The sequence below is a fragment of the Idiotropiscis lumnitzeri genome, chromosome 6 (genome assembly GCF_059441095.1).
Source record: "Idiotropiscis lumnitzeri isolate Australia: NSW breed Sydney's pygmy pipehorse chromosome 6, RoL_Ilum_1.0, whole genome shotgun sequence".
Classification (NCBI taxonomy): domain Eukaryota; kingdom Metazoa; phylum Chordata; class Actinopteri; order Syngnathiformes; family Syngnathidae; genus Idiotropiscis; species Idiotropiscis lumnitzeri.
In genome coordinates, this window is record NC_142396.1 from 5,622,543 (window position 1) to 5,636,967 (window position 14,425).

Below are 14,425 nucleotides of genomic sequence, written 5' to 3' on the forward strand. Positions count from 1 at the left end.
ATGAAATGAAAATGAAAAGTGGCCTTGGCAGGGAGCCCGTCAGGATTGCATTAGCATATTAAGAATCTTTAAAAGCGACACAGTCGTGTGGGAATTTTGTTGAGAATTATACAAAAAGATAAGCTTTATACATTAGGTTAACCTAATGGTCGACGTCTATTTTATTTGCATTTTGAAAACGTTTCTCTATAGCACATACTTGCAAAAAAATATTTGTTCCCGTTACATACTCTGTTGTGTTGCTGCTCCGTGCGCGCCCGCTTCACATTATATGCTCGCTTTTAGCTTGCATACTTTCTCTACACAAATGACATGGTTTGATTAAACATCTTCAAATCAATGTGGTGAACATTGAGTTATATTTGTTGCGGTCTCGGATCATTTTCTGATGTGCAGTTTTGTCATTTGTCATGTGCTGAAAGAGAAAACATGCAAGCGGATTGAGAGACAGTCCAGCTCCAGAGTGTCATCCCTCCAAAACAGACGCAAAAAGAGAAAAAGCCCAGGGAGGAGCAGGACCATCGGGATGAGTCAGACGGCCTGCGGGCAGTCAAACAGTCGGAGTTATCAGACTAAATTAACGGAGAGCCGGGATCCAACGCTGCTTTTTATTACATCCCGAAACAAAGAGCAGGCAGACGTCTATAATCACACATAAAATTAGCCCTGCTTTGATTGCATCTCTCTTATTAGCTTCACGTTTAATATTGCCTCGCTTTTTATTCTGGTTGCTTGGTTTGTATCTGTCAAATCTTACGTCTTACTATCAGGGGAATGTATTAATAGCTGATTTATTTCGAGGACTGCCGGCACGAACTGACCCAGATCACTGAGCCATGTAAGAATCACCCGGCTTAACGCTTGATATTCACAGTTTAATGCCTCGCTTTTAGCCCCTAATCATGCGCGGATGATTTTGTGGAGATGGGTTGCCTTCGGCTGCAAATGTAAACATAGATCCCTTATTTGCAAAAAGACGGACTGATTCAACTTTTTCACTTCAGAAAAAAAAACGAACAAGCACCTGCTTCTTCCTTGACAATCGCGACATGTTTCCGTGGTTCAATTTAGAAAAATACAGTGCATCATGTGGAACCTCAAAACCTGATTCAGGGTTGCCATTTTTCCGTGACAGCACGTCGATAGATTGCGTTGTTCATTTATTTGGTGTGCAACGGCAAATCAGCAACTGTAAGTTTTCAATCAATCATTTTTTTTTTCGAATGCCAGAAGCAAATTACAGATAGATTCTCAAATCTATGGATTATCAGTAAAAAGTCATCAGAAAAATAAATACTCATGTTAAGTACACATAACTAAGTAAAGCTGTTTAAATATAGTAAAGTATTTGTACTTGGTTACTTTGCACCGCTGACTCCTACGTGCCCAATTGACGCAAAGTTTATAAATAAACCTCTGATATTTCTCATGTAGGCCACAGTCAGAGGCATGCAGCTGTGGTGTAGGTCTGTTGAATAAATAATGCTGACTGGGGGGATTACCGCAGCTGATGATTTTCTCCTGCGTGCTTGTCAGGCTGCAATGTGTGTCGTGTGTCTATCCTATAGTATCATGTCATGAAAGCTGGCGGGTGGTCCTCATTTATAGGGGGTGGAGGAAGATGCGCTTTTGGATGGATGTTTTTTAATCTAATATTAAGACCCAGCAACAAGTTGTATTGCCTCCGGTGTCAGATTGTTTTTGAGCTTGCAGCCATTCGATCCGCATTTAGAATGTTTTGCAGTGGTCTTTTTGGACGATCAAAGTCTGACTTTTAGAAATTCAACCTTTTTAATTTATCCAACTTTTGACATGTCCAGTCAGTGAGTGCCGTACAGCGGGTATAAGAAGTCTACACAACCCTGTTCAAAGGGAGACAATGATAAATTATGAAGGAAAAAAAAAACGATCCACCGTTAATGTGACCCATAATCGTTTTTGACTTAACTAACAAAATATATATTTTTGAGAGCAGAAATTAAAATAAACAGCAGCAATAATCTGGTTGCATATGTGTGCACACCCCCTGATAACTGAGGGCTGGAGCTGTGTATAGAATGGGTGTCAGCACCCACCACCATTTAAAGTGCTTTAGATGAACCCTGAATAAACTTTAGCTGTTCTAGTAGGCTTTCCCCAACATTTCCCCACTGACTGCTATTTGGAACTGTTCACAATTCCCTGGATCTTGGCTAAGACTCCATCCAGTTCCAGATGCAATAAAAAACAACAACATCAAGGCGTAATGCTGGAGTTACTCAGAAGTACTTTAAAAGTGTGTGCTGACTCCCGTTAAACACAAGTTTTAATGTGATTGTAATAAGAGGGCGTAAAACATATGATTGGAATTGTTTATTTTTTTACATAACATTTTCCAATTTTATTGTACAGATGTTATCACACATTAAAGGAGTAAAGCGTGCTGAAATTATTTATCATGGTTTCATAGTTTATATCATAAAAACCTGGCATTTGGTGGGGTGTGTAGACTGTTTATGTCCTGTGTATGTCCGTGTGTTGATCCTCTCCCGTTAATCAGCCTACAGTTCAGTATCAATGTGCGCAGCCCGCTCGGGCTCGGCGGTGAGTGATGATGAGTGACTCGATGGGCGCTGCCATATCTCACTGGTCCAATAGTTCTAATGGACATGTAAAGACCACCCCGCTGAAATCTGATTCAGCCGAATGGTCACTGACCCAGTGGAGAGTCTGAGGCTGCTTGGGGGAAATCTGGCTAATTTCCTGACTGCTTTGCATACAGATGATGCATCTTGCATTAGAATAATGTAGGCTTGACTTCACTGATGAATGTTTGTGTGTGATCCCCCCCCGCCACCCCTCCCCATAAATCCAGACAGTGCAGGGAGGGAAAGCGGGATGTGGGATTTCATCGATAATCTCCCTACCAGATGGCAAAAAATCCCATATTCCTTTTGAGGTCCCCTCTCACACACACACACACGCACACACACACATACGTGCTTCCCAGTAGGTGGGTACGTAGACCAATGTTGTACGACACAGTTTGGCAATGTATGCACCGCCGATCATTTCCATTATCAATAGTCCTGTAAAATTTGTTGCATTAATTAAATTTTTCTCCAAAAATTGGTTACTTTGTATTTTGTTTTTAATTTAGCTAATTAATTAATTGATCATTTCTATTTCAACTAATAAAGTTACAAATATTCATAAAATAAAAAAATACAAATACTTTTATGGTTTATTTTTTTCAAAATTAATTTTCATTTTGTGAAATGATGGGTAGAATATAATGGTTGGATTCATAAGCAATAATTCAGTTAAAAACGTACTGTTTAAAAATGTATTTACTCCGTTCTTTAAGGCAATCTGATTCTATTCATTGTAATAGTCTTGAGATGTTTATCAATTTTGCATGTTTCTCCTCTAGAATTACTTACAGTATATGTATTCTTTTCTTTTTAATTTTTTTTGTGATAAATAAATAATTGTCAAATTAATATATTCAAAATAATAAAAACAATTGAAGTTAGATTTTTTATTTGTTCCATTGGTTAAGAAAATATGGTATGATTCATTGTAAATTACAGTAATTAAAATTGAGCTATTCATATTTTGCCATTGTTTTCTTATACAATACATATTATTTTTGCCAATAAAAGGTTAATTAATGACAACTCATTTTTGTATTCAAATAAAATATTGTTTGGGTTAATAATTGCTTAATTAATTATAATGTGATTAATTACGAATAATACAAAAAAGCATTAAATTCGCATTAAAATTAGATATTTTTATAGCCTTTGTTTTTTTTCATCCCATCTAGGAATGACGTGGCCTACCTTCCTGGTATTAAAAGTCAAACGTTCGCCCAATCATGCAAAACGACGATCCGAATGCATACGCTAATAACATCCATGACGTCACATTAATCCGGTGACCTGGATAAGCCCCCCGACTGGAGGAAGTGAGGAAGGGGAAAGGGGAGGGTGAGTGTAGGGGGTGGGTTGCCGCTGTCAGACTGAGAAGGAGGAGAGACAAAAGCGTCTCCCTGTCCCTCCCACTCTCACTCACTCATTCAGCACAGAGTGTGGAGCACGGCGGAATGGACAGCGTGCTCGCAACAAAGAAAGGAACTTAGAATTTCTTCTTTTTCTGAGCGCACCGCACACCTTCCCCCCTCCCCATCCCCTTACTTAACTGGTGCACGCGGGAAAGCTCGCGTCCAGGCTGGACGGGATGGTGAGGACCCCCACGCCTACGCCAACCTCGCACGGCGGCACACATGCTCACACGCCCACGGACACTCTGGAGCGTACCATGCTGGTCCAGGGAGCGGTGACGCCCGGGAGGACCCGCCGGCTGATGCTCAAGCTGCCGGTCGGGACTCTTCGGAGGAACAGTGGCGAGCGGGTGAGCACTCGGGTTTCCCTTTTCACACTCTCTTTGGACCAGGCTCTTGTGTCTTGTGTGTGTGTAAATGGGATTGCAAGCAGTTCTAGGCTAATCCAGGAGACGGCATTAGTTTTGGAGTTGGAGGCAAGTCAAGCGCAAAGCTTTTAATCTCCGCAGTGGACAATTACTGCTGTGTCTGTCAATCCTGGGCCGTCTCTAATGTATTCCGCCATCTCTCTGATAGTTCAAGGTTGTCAGAGAGACCGTGGGAGTACTCGTCTCGACACATTTGAAGTGACAGAGAGGGACCGTGGAGCTCTTTTCATCAGCTTTGTATCAAGTACGACCGCAGCTCAGTTTGTAACTCACATTGTGTGTCAGGGGGTGCGGATGCAAGGCAATGGTTTTCCAACAAAGACTGTGACATGGAATGTGCGCGCTACACTGGTAATCTCAATTTGTTTGGAGAGACAGGCTGTAACCTGACAGCTCGATGAATCATTTGCCTGGTGTGTTCTTCAAGAAAGTTGTCTACCACCCATGAAAGTGCATTTGTGGATGGTCACATTGCTGATACATGCTTTTCCTCAGAAGACCAATATGACTGTGAACCTTATGTAGACCTTTTTTTAACCATGACATTTTCACATCACGTACTTCCAGGTGGTGAAAACGCTGGTATTGTCATTAATGGTAAATGGGCTGTCACTTGTTTAGCAGTTTTCTTCCTTCAGTTCTTAAAGCACTTCACACTGTTTCCTCATCTACCTTCTGATGACGGAGCATTACCATTTCGGCAATAAATTGATTCCAAAATAGATGTTGAGGAAATTCAGACATTGTTAACATGATCATTGATGAGTTTGCTAAGCAATGGACTTTTTTCTTGCCCGGATTAATGGCACGGAAATGCTTTTTTGATGCTGGAATGGATAACGTCTGTAGCCACCAAGCTAGCCAATTACTCAAACACTAGCAAACACCAAAACTTTTTATACATACCTGTGAGAAAATGTCTTTCGCAAACCCGCCACTGGGGCTCCCTTCAAAAGTGTCTACGCCACCACTAGGGAGTCTTGTGATCTTCTCTCTCAAACTATTTATGCTCCCGCTGGATTAATTTAGATTTGAAGAAAAGGAAACCTTTTGGTGTATTTCTGGCAGGGTTGAGCAACTACAGATTTTCATTTGATATTTTTTTCAGTTGTCAACCCTCCCTGCCTGATGTCAGACGCACTAGCTGCTAATGGCAAACACGTGACTGGCAATCACTCAACTTCAAACGACAATCATCCGTACGCAATGGTAGTCGATTAGTCGGTTCAACCCTTAATGTCCGGTGACGCAACCCCGAGCAAATTTTTGTCACAGTTTCAGTTCAAGTCAGCAGTAGTCAATCACTTTCTGCCCCTTTACAAATATTATGAAACAGTGTACTAAGCGAGGCCACCATTAGATCAGAGGATGGCATGTATTTGAATTGCATCTTCTTTTGTAGTGTGCAACTCATGTAAACGCCACTGGCTCCTCTGAGGATTCTCTTTATACTTCTTTTCTTTGAAAGCACACAGGAGTGTGTGGAACACACATATTGCTGTTTGAAATACATGATTTCACAATCTGCATATCATCCTCATACTCGGGGGGGGGGGCTTTGGCATCAAATCTCCTCTGTTGCGTGGATTTTCTCCGGTCGTTTCACAATCGCTGTCTTGAAGAAATAGGCCTGAGGAGTGAATAGTTGTTGGTGCTCTGTGATTGGCAGGTGACCGTCCAGGGTGTACCGCCTTGGTAAAACTTTTGAGATGTACTCTACTCTATTGTTGTCATGTCAACACTGAGAGAAAGACAAATGATTGGAAGGAAAGCAGATGAATAAACAGTACCTGACGTAATTGCGCGTGCCCTGTTCGTGAAATCACCTTGCAGATTTTCCGGCAGCGTAGCAGTGGGAGGTCTGCAGCATGATTGCAATCTCACATTCTGATCCTCTTTTGTTCAACTTGCAGAGCTGCTGGGTTCAGGAAAGCTCGGTGGGAGTTACGTGTTAGACAAATGTCTTACTCTAAACATAAGTAGTGTATTGACCTTTTGGCAAAATGCCGTGGAGGTTTTCATGGGTTGGGTCACACGCACACATGCAAATATGTTCCCAGGTCATTTTTGACCAAGGCGAAGAATAGCCTCATGATAATATTCGTTATCAAATTATGAATACAGATCTTTTCAAATGTATTGATAGCCTCGTGGTCACCATCTGCTGAAAATGTCTCCCGTATGTGTGACAAATTTGTCTGTCTTGAAGCTAAGAACCAATTAAAAGCAATTAAGACACGAGGGAAGCTGATTATTTCATGTTACTCTCCTCAAAACGGCTTTAGTTACCATGGAGATTTTATTTTAACTGTTGTACTACTCCCCTCTCCTTTTTTATAAATTAAATTGTCTCTTCCCTGTCACTTATTTCATGTAGATTAATCATTCCATGTCGCTTTAAGTGATGGATGTAGGTAAGATGATTGGTATCTACATGGAGAACGCATAAAACAAGTGCTTCACGAAGCGAAAAAAAAAAATAGAAATTGCTTGTAATTTCTCCCCTTCGAAACTGCCTCGTGTCGACGACGTTGGTCTTCATTGATGGCGCAACTTGGTATGGTTGATGTTTGTAAAATGACTATGACTTGCTCAAAGACACATTTTCAGAAAAAATATTGAGTGGTTGTTTAATTCCCCACTTGTGGGCATGCACCCCAGAGACTCAACTATTTACTTGAAAAGTCTTTCAACTCTATTATGCCTGCTTTATGTTAAAGAACAGCGAGTATAAACAGTTTGTTGTGGACATGTTTACCTCTGTGAGCAGTTTGAATTAGGATTATCGCCCGCCTTTGTTAACCCGCTATCACTTTAAGCAGCTCAAGCTTTTACTGTGAAATTAGGGATAGAAAAATAACAAACAGGGGGATGAGACGACGAAAGCAAGAGCCAGACGTCAACAAAACATTCATGGACTTATTCACTAAAGCTTTGCATGTACAAAATTGGCAGAGGGGGAGGGTTAGAGATAGAGTGAGGCCACAGGGATAACAGATCTTTGGGTGCATTCAGAAATTCGCTCTTGACACTCGAACATGACTCTAGAGTCAGAGTCCGCTATCCTCCCATTAATTTCAAAACATAAACGTACTATGAAATAAACCAATCAGGAGCTTGTGCTTGAATCGTTCCATCTGTACTGCCTGACGCTCTGGGTGCTCCGTGTCTCCAGTTGGCTCAATTAGAGTGTGCTCTGGTGCTCCTTTCTTGTGATACCCCGAATAACCAAACGGCACATTTGAACAACGCTCTGAAGTTCCGAACGGTCTGAGTAAAGCGGGGTGTGCAAGAGTGTCTATAATTTTAGCCTGCTCACTCACTTTCATGAGCACAGAGGAGTATAGGGTAGTGATGGAAAATGAAGGTTCAAATTTGCGTCATGAACTAGTTGATGATGGTGCTGATATATCTTAAATAAAGGGGATTAAGAAACATACTTTCAGCCCAATGATGAACATATCTTTCATGAAACTGTTGGCTCAGAATCATTTTCTGTAACTCAGTCATATTTGTTTGGCTCTTCCACTGACACTTCCAGTTCCATCACTACAAATGCCTTTTTTATGCTCACAGTGCTCTCACCAATACTTCCTTGGAGAGAACCATCGGAATTACATAAAGAGAAAGGCCCTCTTTTAACTAGAGTGGTTTGCACCACTTTCGCACTTGTTACACCATAATCTGCACACACAATTTAGCGCGACTATTTGGGATCTTTGTCCTTTGGTATTTTAAGGGGATTAAAATGCTCTCTGAGAAAATGTCAGCAAGGGAGCAGAAGGCTTGCGTGACTGAAGAAAAGAAGTTCACTCACGTGTTTGCCAGACACATTCAGTCGCAAAACAATAGCAGACAATAGCCTGACTGTAATTTACCGCCATATATATTGGCCCTTTAAAAGCGGGGAAGCGAGATAGGAATACTAATCGATCCTTGTTACCTTTAAACATCCTGTCGGCGCCAATCACTGAGAAGGTCAGCCCATTTGGATCAGGTGCACGCAAAGTCCAATCCTCATCAACATGATCCAATTGTGCTCACAATTACAGTCAGGGTTCATTTGAAGGAATAACGTCCACATGCAGAATCACTTCATTCCAATGACTCTTACTTTGGAGAGTTTGGCCAAGTCCATTCCTCCATTGAAATGCAAGGAGGGAAGCGCTTTAAAAGTATGAGGACCAACGTGGGCAAAGGGCGATTATTTTTATGAATAAGGACGGAAGGGTGCCCAGGTCGCGGACAGAAGACGAAAATTCGTCATTGCAGCATGTGACTAAACGGACCAATCACGAGACTGCTTTCTGTATTCGACGCGCAGAAACAATTTCCTACGTGTGCATGGCCTATGTTGCAGACGTGTCACAAGTGCGCGGTCACGTGATGCAATGAACGTGAGAGTATAAAAAGGCTTCAGGATTGCGATGACTGTTAACTGACCAATCGGGAGTCAGTCTGTATGTTGAGGTACTTGGTGTCAATAGTGGCCATCGGCAGCTTGTTTTTGAATGTGCTTGTTACGCGTCTATTTTGCTATGTTTGTTCAATAATTCTGCATGATGACCTTGTCTATCCTTGACCACCTCAGTACGGAGGGATTACATTTTTTTCCAATGAGTGATGGAGGCTATTTTAAATTACCTAACAGAACGTACATCATAATAGTCCTGCATAAATCATTCGGATAATGAGGAAAATGTTCACCACAACACACTTTATGGTGAAAAATCTGACGTACATTAAAAAAATCCACAACATTACAAAAAGTAAACTACGATACTGGAAGGGACCACTGCACTTTGTATTTACACTAGCCATGCTGCTGTTACCGAATAGCCCCTTCAAGCGGTAGCCAACATATTGATTCCCTGTGATCTCACCGAGCCTTCCAGGACTTCGGGCATCAACGCCGAGGCCAGTCAGTCCAATTATAGAGACAAAGGACAGTGAAAGGCGGAGGAAGAAAGAGTTGTGAGAAACTGGAGCTGAAGACTGGAGGCTGGGTGTCCCCTGCAGGCCCCTCTCGCATCTCCCTCCCCTCCCCGCCTTGAAAGGGAACCCCCCCCCCTCTCCTCCCCAAGGCTGAATATTTTTGAGAGGACACGAAGGGAGGGAATGAAGAGACTCCCATCCTTTCATCGCTCACCGCTGTGATTTATTTTTTTTTTTTGCCCTTGCTCCCTTATCTTTTATTCCCCATCCAAAAATCAGACCTATAGCCACGCTGCACAGCTGTGTTCAAAGTCCACGTGCAAGATCAAACGCTGGGGAGTCTTTTGGCTTTCGGTGGATGCCAGTCAACCGTTAATAATGTAATTCTCACTCTCTCTCTCTCTCTCTCTCTCTCTATTTCTCTTTCTCTCTCTGTCTGTCTGTCTGTGGAGACCCTTCGCTAGCCTGGTCGCTATGGTGAGAGTGGACTCCTCTGTCCTTGGCAAAACATCCTCAGTGGGAGACGGAGCTGTTGTTGGGGGGGCGTTGTGGTTTCCCTCTCTGCCACCTTCACACAGAGCTTGGGAAGATGACTTCATTATCTCTGCTTCTTTATTTGCAGTAATGTTTTCTGGCAAGGGGAGGAGGAGGGTTGGGGGTGTTGGAAGGACTTTGAAAAAGAAAGAGAAAGATAACGAAGTGAACCAAAATGTAAAACGTTTTCATGTTGGTGAATATCTGCGCTTTGTTAGACAGACGAAGGCATCGTGACGTAATTGTATTCATTGTGTGTTTCTATGTTCTTGTCTTCCTATCTTTGTGTGGCTGCTTCCTGGGTGATGTCCTGACGTTTTATTATGTGTACATTTCGGTTGAATGCACAATGTTAATTGTGTGTGTGTGTGCGTGTGTGCGTTTGTGTTTGATCCTGTCTTTCTGTTTTTGTATGGCCCCATCTTTGAGAGCGGGCTAGAGAGAGAGACTTTTCGTGTGCCTCTTCTTGTTTTTCTATTGTTGTGTGGCACCATTGTTGTACTTTTGTTGTCGAAAATTAGATTGGTCCACACAATAATTTCCTTTTATTTTGCGTGAACGGGGTTCTTGTTTTTCCCTCTTTGTGTGGCACTATTCTTGTTAACATCTTACCTCTATGGTGTGGACAGTCTGGAGTGTGTATGTATATGCGCGGGTGCACGTGTGTGCGTGCGGGGGTGTGTGTGTGTGTGTGTGGGGGTGGGGGTGTGTGTGTGGGGGTGTGTGTGTGTGTGTGTGCTCTTGTCTTCCTGTCTTTGTGTGGCACAATCCTTGATGTCCTTGACATCCTACCTGCCAGAAAGAAAGTCTCTTATGAAGGAGTGTCCATTCTGTGTGTGTGTCTTTGACATCACACCATTTATTTTGCGGATATTTCATCTTTGTGGACATTATGAAGCGTGTTTTACATGCGTGTTCTTGCCCTCCTGTCTTTGTATGGCACAATCCTTGACATCACACCTTTTCGTCTTTCCGTGTTTGTGTGCGTGGTGATGTGCGTGCGTGTGCAGGTGTGTGTGTGTGCGTGCGTGTGTGCGTGTGCGTGTGCGCACGCACGTGCACGAAGGAGACTGAGTGAGAGGCAGAGATTTGTCTTCTCCCCTCCCTTGTTTTCCTGTGGGTGTACTGCAGTAACATGGTAATCCTCATTAATATTTATCTGCGAGGCAAAGTGGATGGAGAGAATGATTAGCTGGCGCGTATATACACACACAATTTCTCCCGTCGCTTTCTTTAATGTAGTCTTTATTATGATTCGTCAACTAGGTCAAATTGCGTACGAGATAGTTTTGATAATTCAAAGGTTTTCTTTACATATGTCATAATCTGTGCACATATACGCATCACCATGGAAACCAAAGTACAGCCACGCACACACATGCACATACAGAGGTTCCCAGTCTTCATCCTTCTCTCAAGCCACATTAAGTTATGTTATTGATTTTCACGCTTGCACCTCTAACACAATCAAATTAAATGAGAGTGATCGGAATTGAATTTCCATCACACTCAATCCACAAGTCACTTCTCGTACCAGCCGTACCGTTCGCAGCTCAGGCTGATTCCCAACCAGCTGTGCCGAGAGAAATCACAAGGAAATGAACTAATTTCTAAATGTATTTACAACTGAAAATGTGTCTTTGTTCATCTATTTACGCCAGAGACAGGCAGAACAATTACATTCACTTCCACGAGATGGCAGAAGGTACAATTAAATTGTGTATCCACCTGTTGGCATTTATTAGCATAATAATAGGTTTGTGTTCACCTAAAGAGGCCCAGAAGTCAATTTGTGTGTAAATTGATATGAGATGATCATTATTTCAGTGTACAATGTCACCTCGCCTGTTTGTGTTTTTGCTCTGCGTTATGAGACATAATTTGAGGTACAGTGGTACCTTGAGATATGAGTTTCATTTGTTCTGACCACACTAGTAACTCAAAACACTTGTATTTCAAATCATCTATTTTAAGTCAAACACAACAGCCCACTTGTGTTCTATTCAATACCCTGAGAAAGAAATGACCTGATTGAGTGAGAATATCCAACATCTTCATTCACTATTGTTTAGTTAAACATCCGATTAATCAGAATATTATTTATTGGTATGGGTCTTAAAAAAATCCACATCAATTGGACCCTTGACATAATGAGAATAAAAATTATCAAACTGTTCTCACATTTTGCATGTTGTGAAGTGAATTGAGTCAGTTACCATACAGCGCTTGTATCTTTAGCTTGCGCTTTTTTGTTTGGTGGTGTGCTGAAAGATTTTTCTCACGTAAAATACGTGCCTTGGTTCAATGAAGGTTGGGAAACCCTGGATTAACGAGGTGAAATTATATGCCCGTAGTGTTTGCTCATCTTTTTGCACATAACGCCGCTCTCATGACGCCGCTGTTTGTGCATTCATAGAGTTTGTGACCCATTTCCCTCCAACGCGTACCCTCTGCCGCTTCATTCTTCCTGCATACGCCTGAGTGAAGATGAGAGCAGGAGGAGGGATGAGAGAGAAGCTCCCCATAAGAAGCAGAGTAGAGATACATAGAGACGGGGAGAGGAAGCAAAAAGTTTGGAAGCGAACGCACAGATGAAGAAGAGGAAGACTTGTTATCGATGACCTCATTAGACACCTAGTTAGGGTGTAAACTCGAAGGGACACTTGAGAAGGAGGTCATAAACAGTGGTTTGAGCAGCGGGTGTGTATAATCATTGTTTCATTGAGTGTTGAACTAGTTGTAATTTGCAATTTGGTTGGGCAGTTCTATGGTGAGTTAGCAGAGATGGGCATTCCGTCCTAGGGATGCCACATTTTGTCCGTCCCGGTCGGACGCCCATTTTGGGGATGGAGGATGACAAGTTTTTTTTTTTTTTAAAGGACAGATTAAGCAAGGATGGAAATAGGTTTTCGTCCGTCCCTGTAAACATGCCAAACCGGGTCAAGTACGGTTCGTCTTGTGTGTATTTTTTAACAAGGGAAAATTACATTCTGTAATTTTGTACTATCATGTATGTAAAACAAACACCGATAACATAATTCGTCAGAATGTTAAGAATTAATTAATAAATTAAATAATTATAATTATATAAAGGAACTACTATAGAAATTAATTAGTTTATCCCTACCTTGTGAATAATAATTAATTTCAACTCCTTCTTGTGTTCACAACTTGGAAACCGAGAGGCAATATAATACAGCCATGCAGACCCGAACGAAGAAGACTTTCACAACTACTGTAATGGCCTCAGTAAATAGCAGTAATCTTAGTCTTTTTTTTTTGCCAACTATAATACAAAGTGATTGTTTTAAATGGACAACAATTTGTAATTGTCTTTGTTTTATGTTTAGTTTGACAGAACACTTTTACTGTGAGTGGCAATGAACAGCTAAATTTAAATCATTTTTTTTCTTTTTGGAAGAATTGTTCATTTTCTGCCATTTAATAGAAGAGCATTTCATTGGTTCTAGCATAGATGGCTTTTAAAAATAAATGGACTTCAGAGAGTCAACTTCTATTTCAGAGAGAGAGACCAAAAAAAAACAACCGTTTACCTGTCAATCCTCACTGGTATTTTTATATTCGACCAGCTGTCACTGATTGTTTACATCAGTGGGCCCCGCGTGACCTTTCCCAGGATTCAGTGTGACATGCGCGTACACAGGGAATCATGGGAACAGTTCAGTACGGTCCCTAACCCCGCACCGCTCACCTCGGCAAATATTTACTTCTGTCGTAAATTACGTCCTCCGCGGAGGTGCGCGTGTCCAACCTTCCGACGTTGCTCCAGCCAGTCCCGCTGATTCATGTTGGAAAAAATCACAGCGTAGGAATGCTGCGCATTCCTCTAGTGTTTCTCAGGACACTGCTGAGAGGGCAGCAGCGCGAGGCCCCCTGAGATAAGATGATTCCAAACTATGCGCTTGTTCTTATTAAATGAGCTAAAACTGTACTAAGGAGGCATTCTAATCCCATGATGTCATCTACAGAAGCTTCCAACTTGTGGAAGGGTGATGCTCTTCGAACAGACATCTGGTTCTCAGGGCTTTCTCTAGCCTCATTCACACGTGCATCAACCAAATCGGAAGTCGGAGATAAAGAGCCAATTTCTTTCAACATTTCAGCACGGCAGACTAGTGGTTAGCACGACTGCCTTACAGCTTTGAGCTCCGTGATTTGAATTTCTGCTGAGCTGCAGAAAATAAATAGATGTTTCAGTTCATTAATATGTGCCCTTTGATTGAGTCGCCATCAACAATTTCTTGTTTTGACTTGCAAGCAATAATATGAGATATGTATGGTGGAGAATTACACGTCTTGTATTTTAAAACAACAACAAAGAATGAGTATCTATGTCGTGGTGTTAAAATCTTAAAGCATAAAATATTTGAACACAAATGGCGGAGCAGCACATGTAGACAGATAATAATAAAAATAATGAGAATAATAATAATAATCATAATAATAATAATTACTACTTACT

The 14,425-nt window shown here is 41.7% G+C and overlaps 1 protein-coding gene across 11 annotated transcripts in view; it reads left to right on the forward strand.

Annotated features, from left to right (window-relative positions):
* frmd4a (FERM domain containing 4A) overlaps nucleotides 1-14,425 on the forward strand; it is a 114,177-nt gene that overhangs the window by 48,252 nt on the left and 51,500 nt on the right. For 4 of the 11 annotated variants that reach the window (XM_088297507.1, XM_088297496.1, XM_088297498.1 and 1 more), the window contains exon 1: nucleotides 4,044-4,395. The exons of 6 other annotated variants lie outside the window; for them this stretch is intronic. In XM_088297507.1, the coding sequence (XP_088153633.1) occupies nucleotides 4,222-4,395 (174 nt within the window). In that variant the 5' untranslated portion in view covers nucleotides 4,044-4,221. Of the gene's footprint in view, nucleotides 1-4,043; nucleotides 4,396-4,696; nucleotides 4,718-14,425 lie in introns of those variants that run through there. One more of the 11 variants, XM_088297504.1, reaches the window with a different exon arrangement.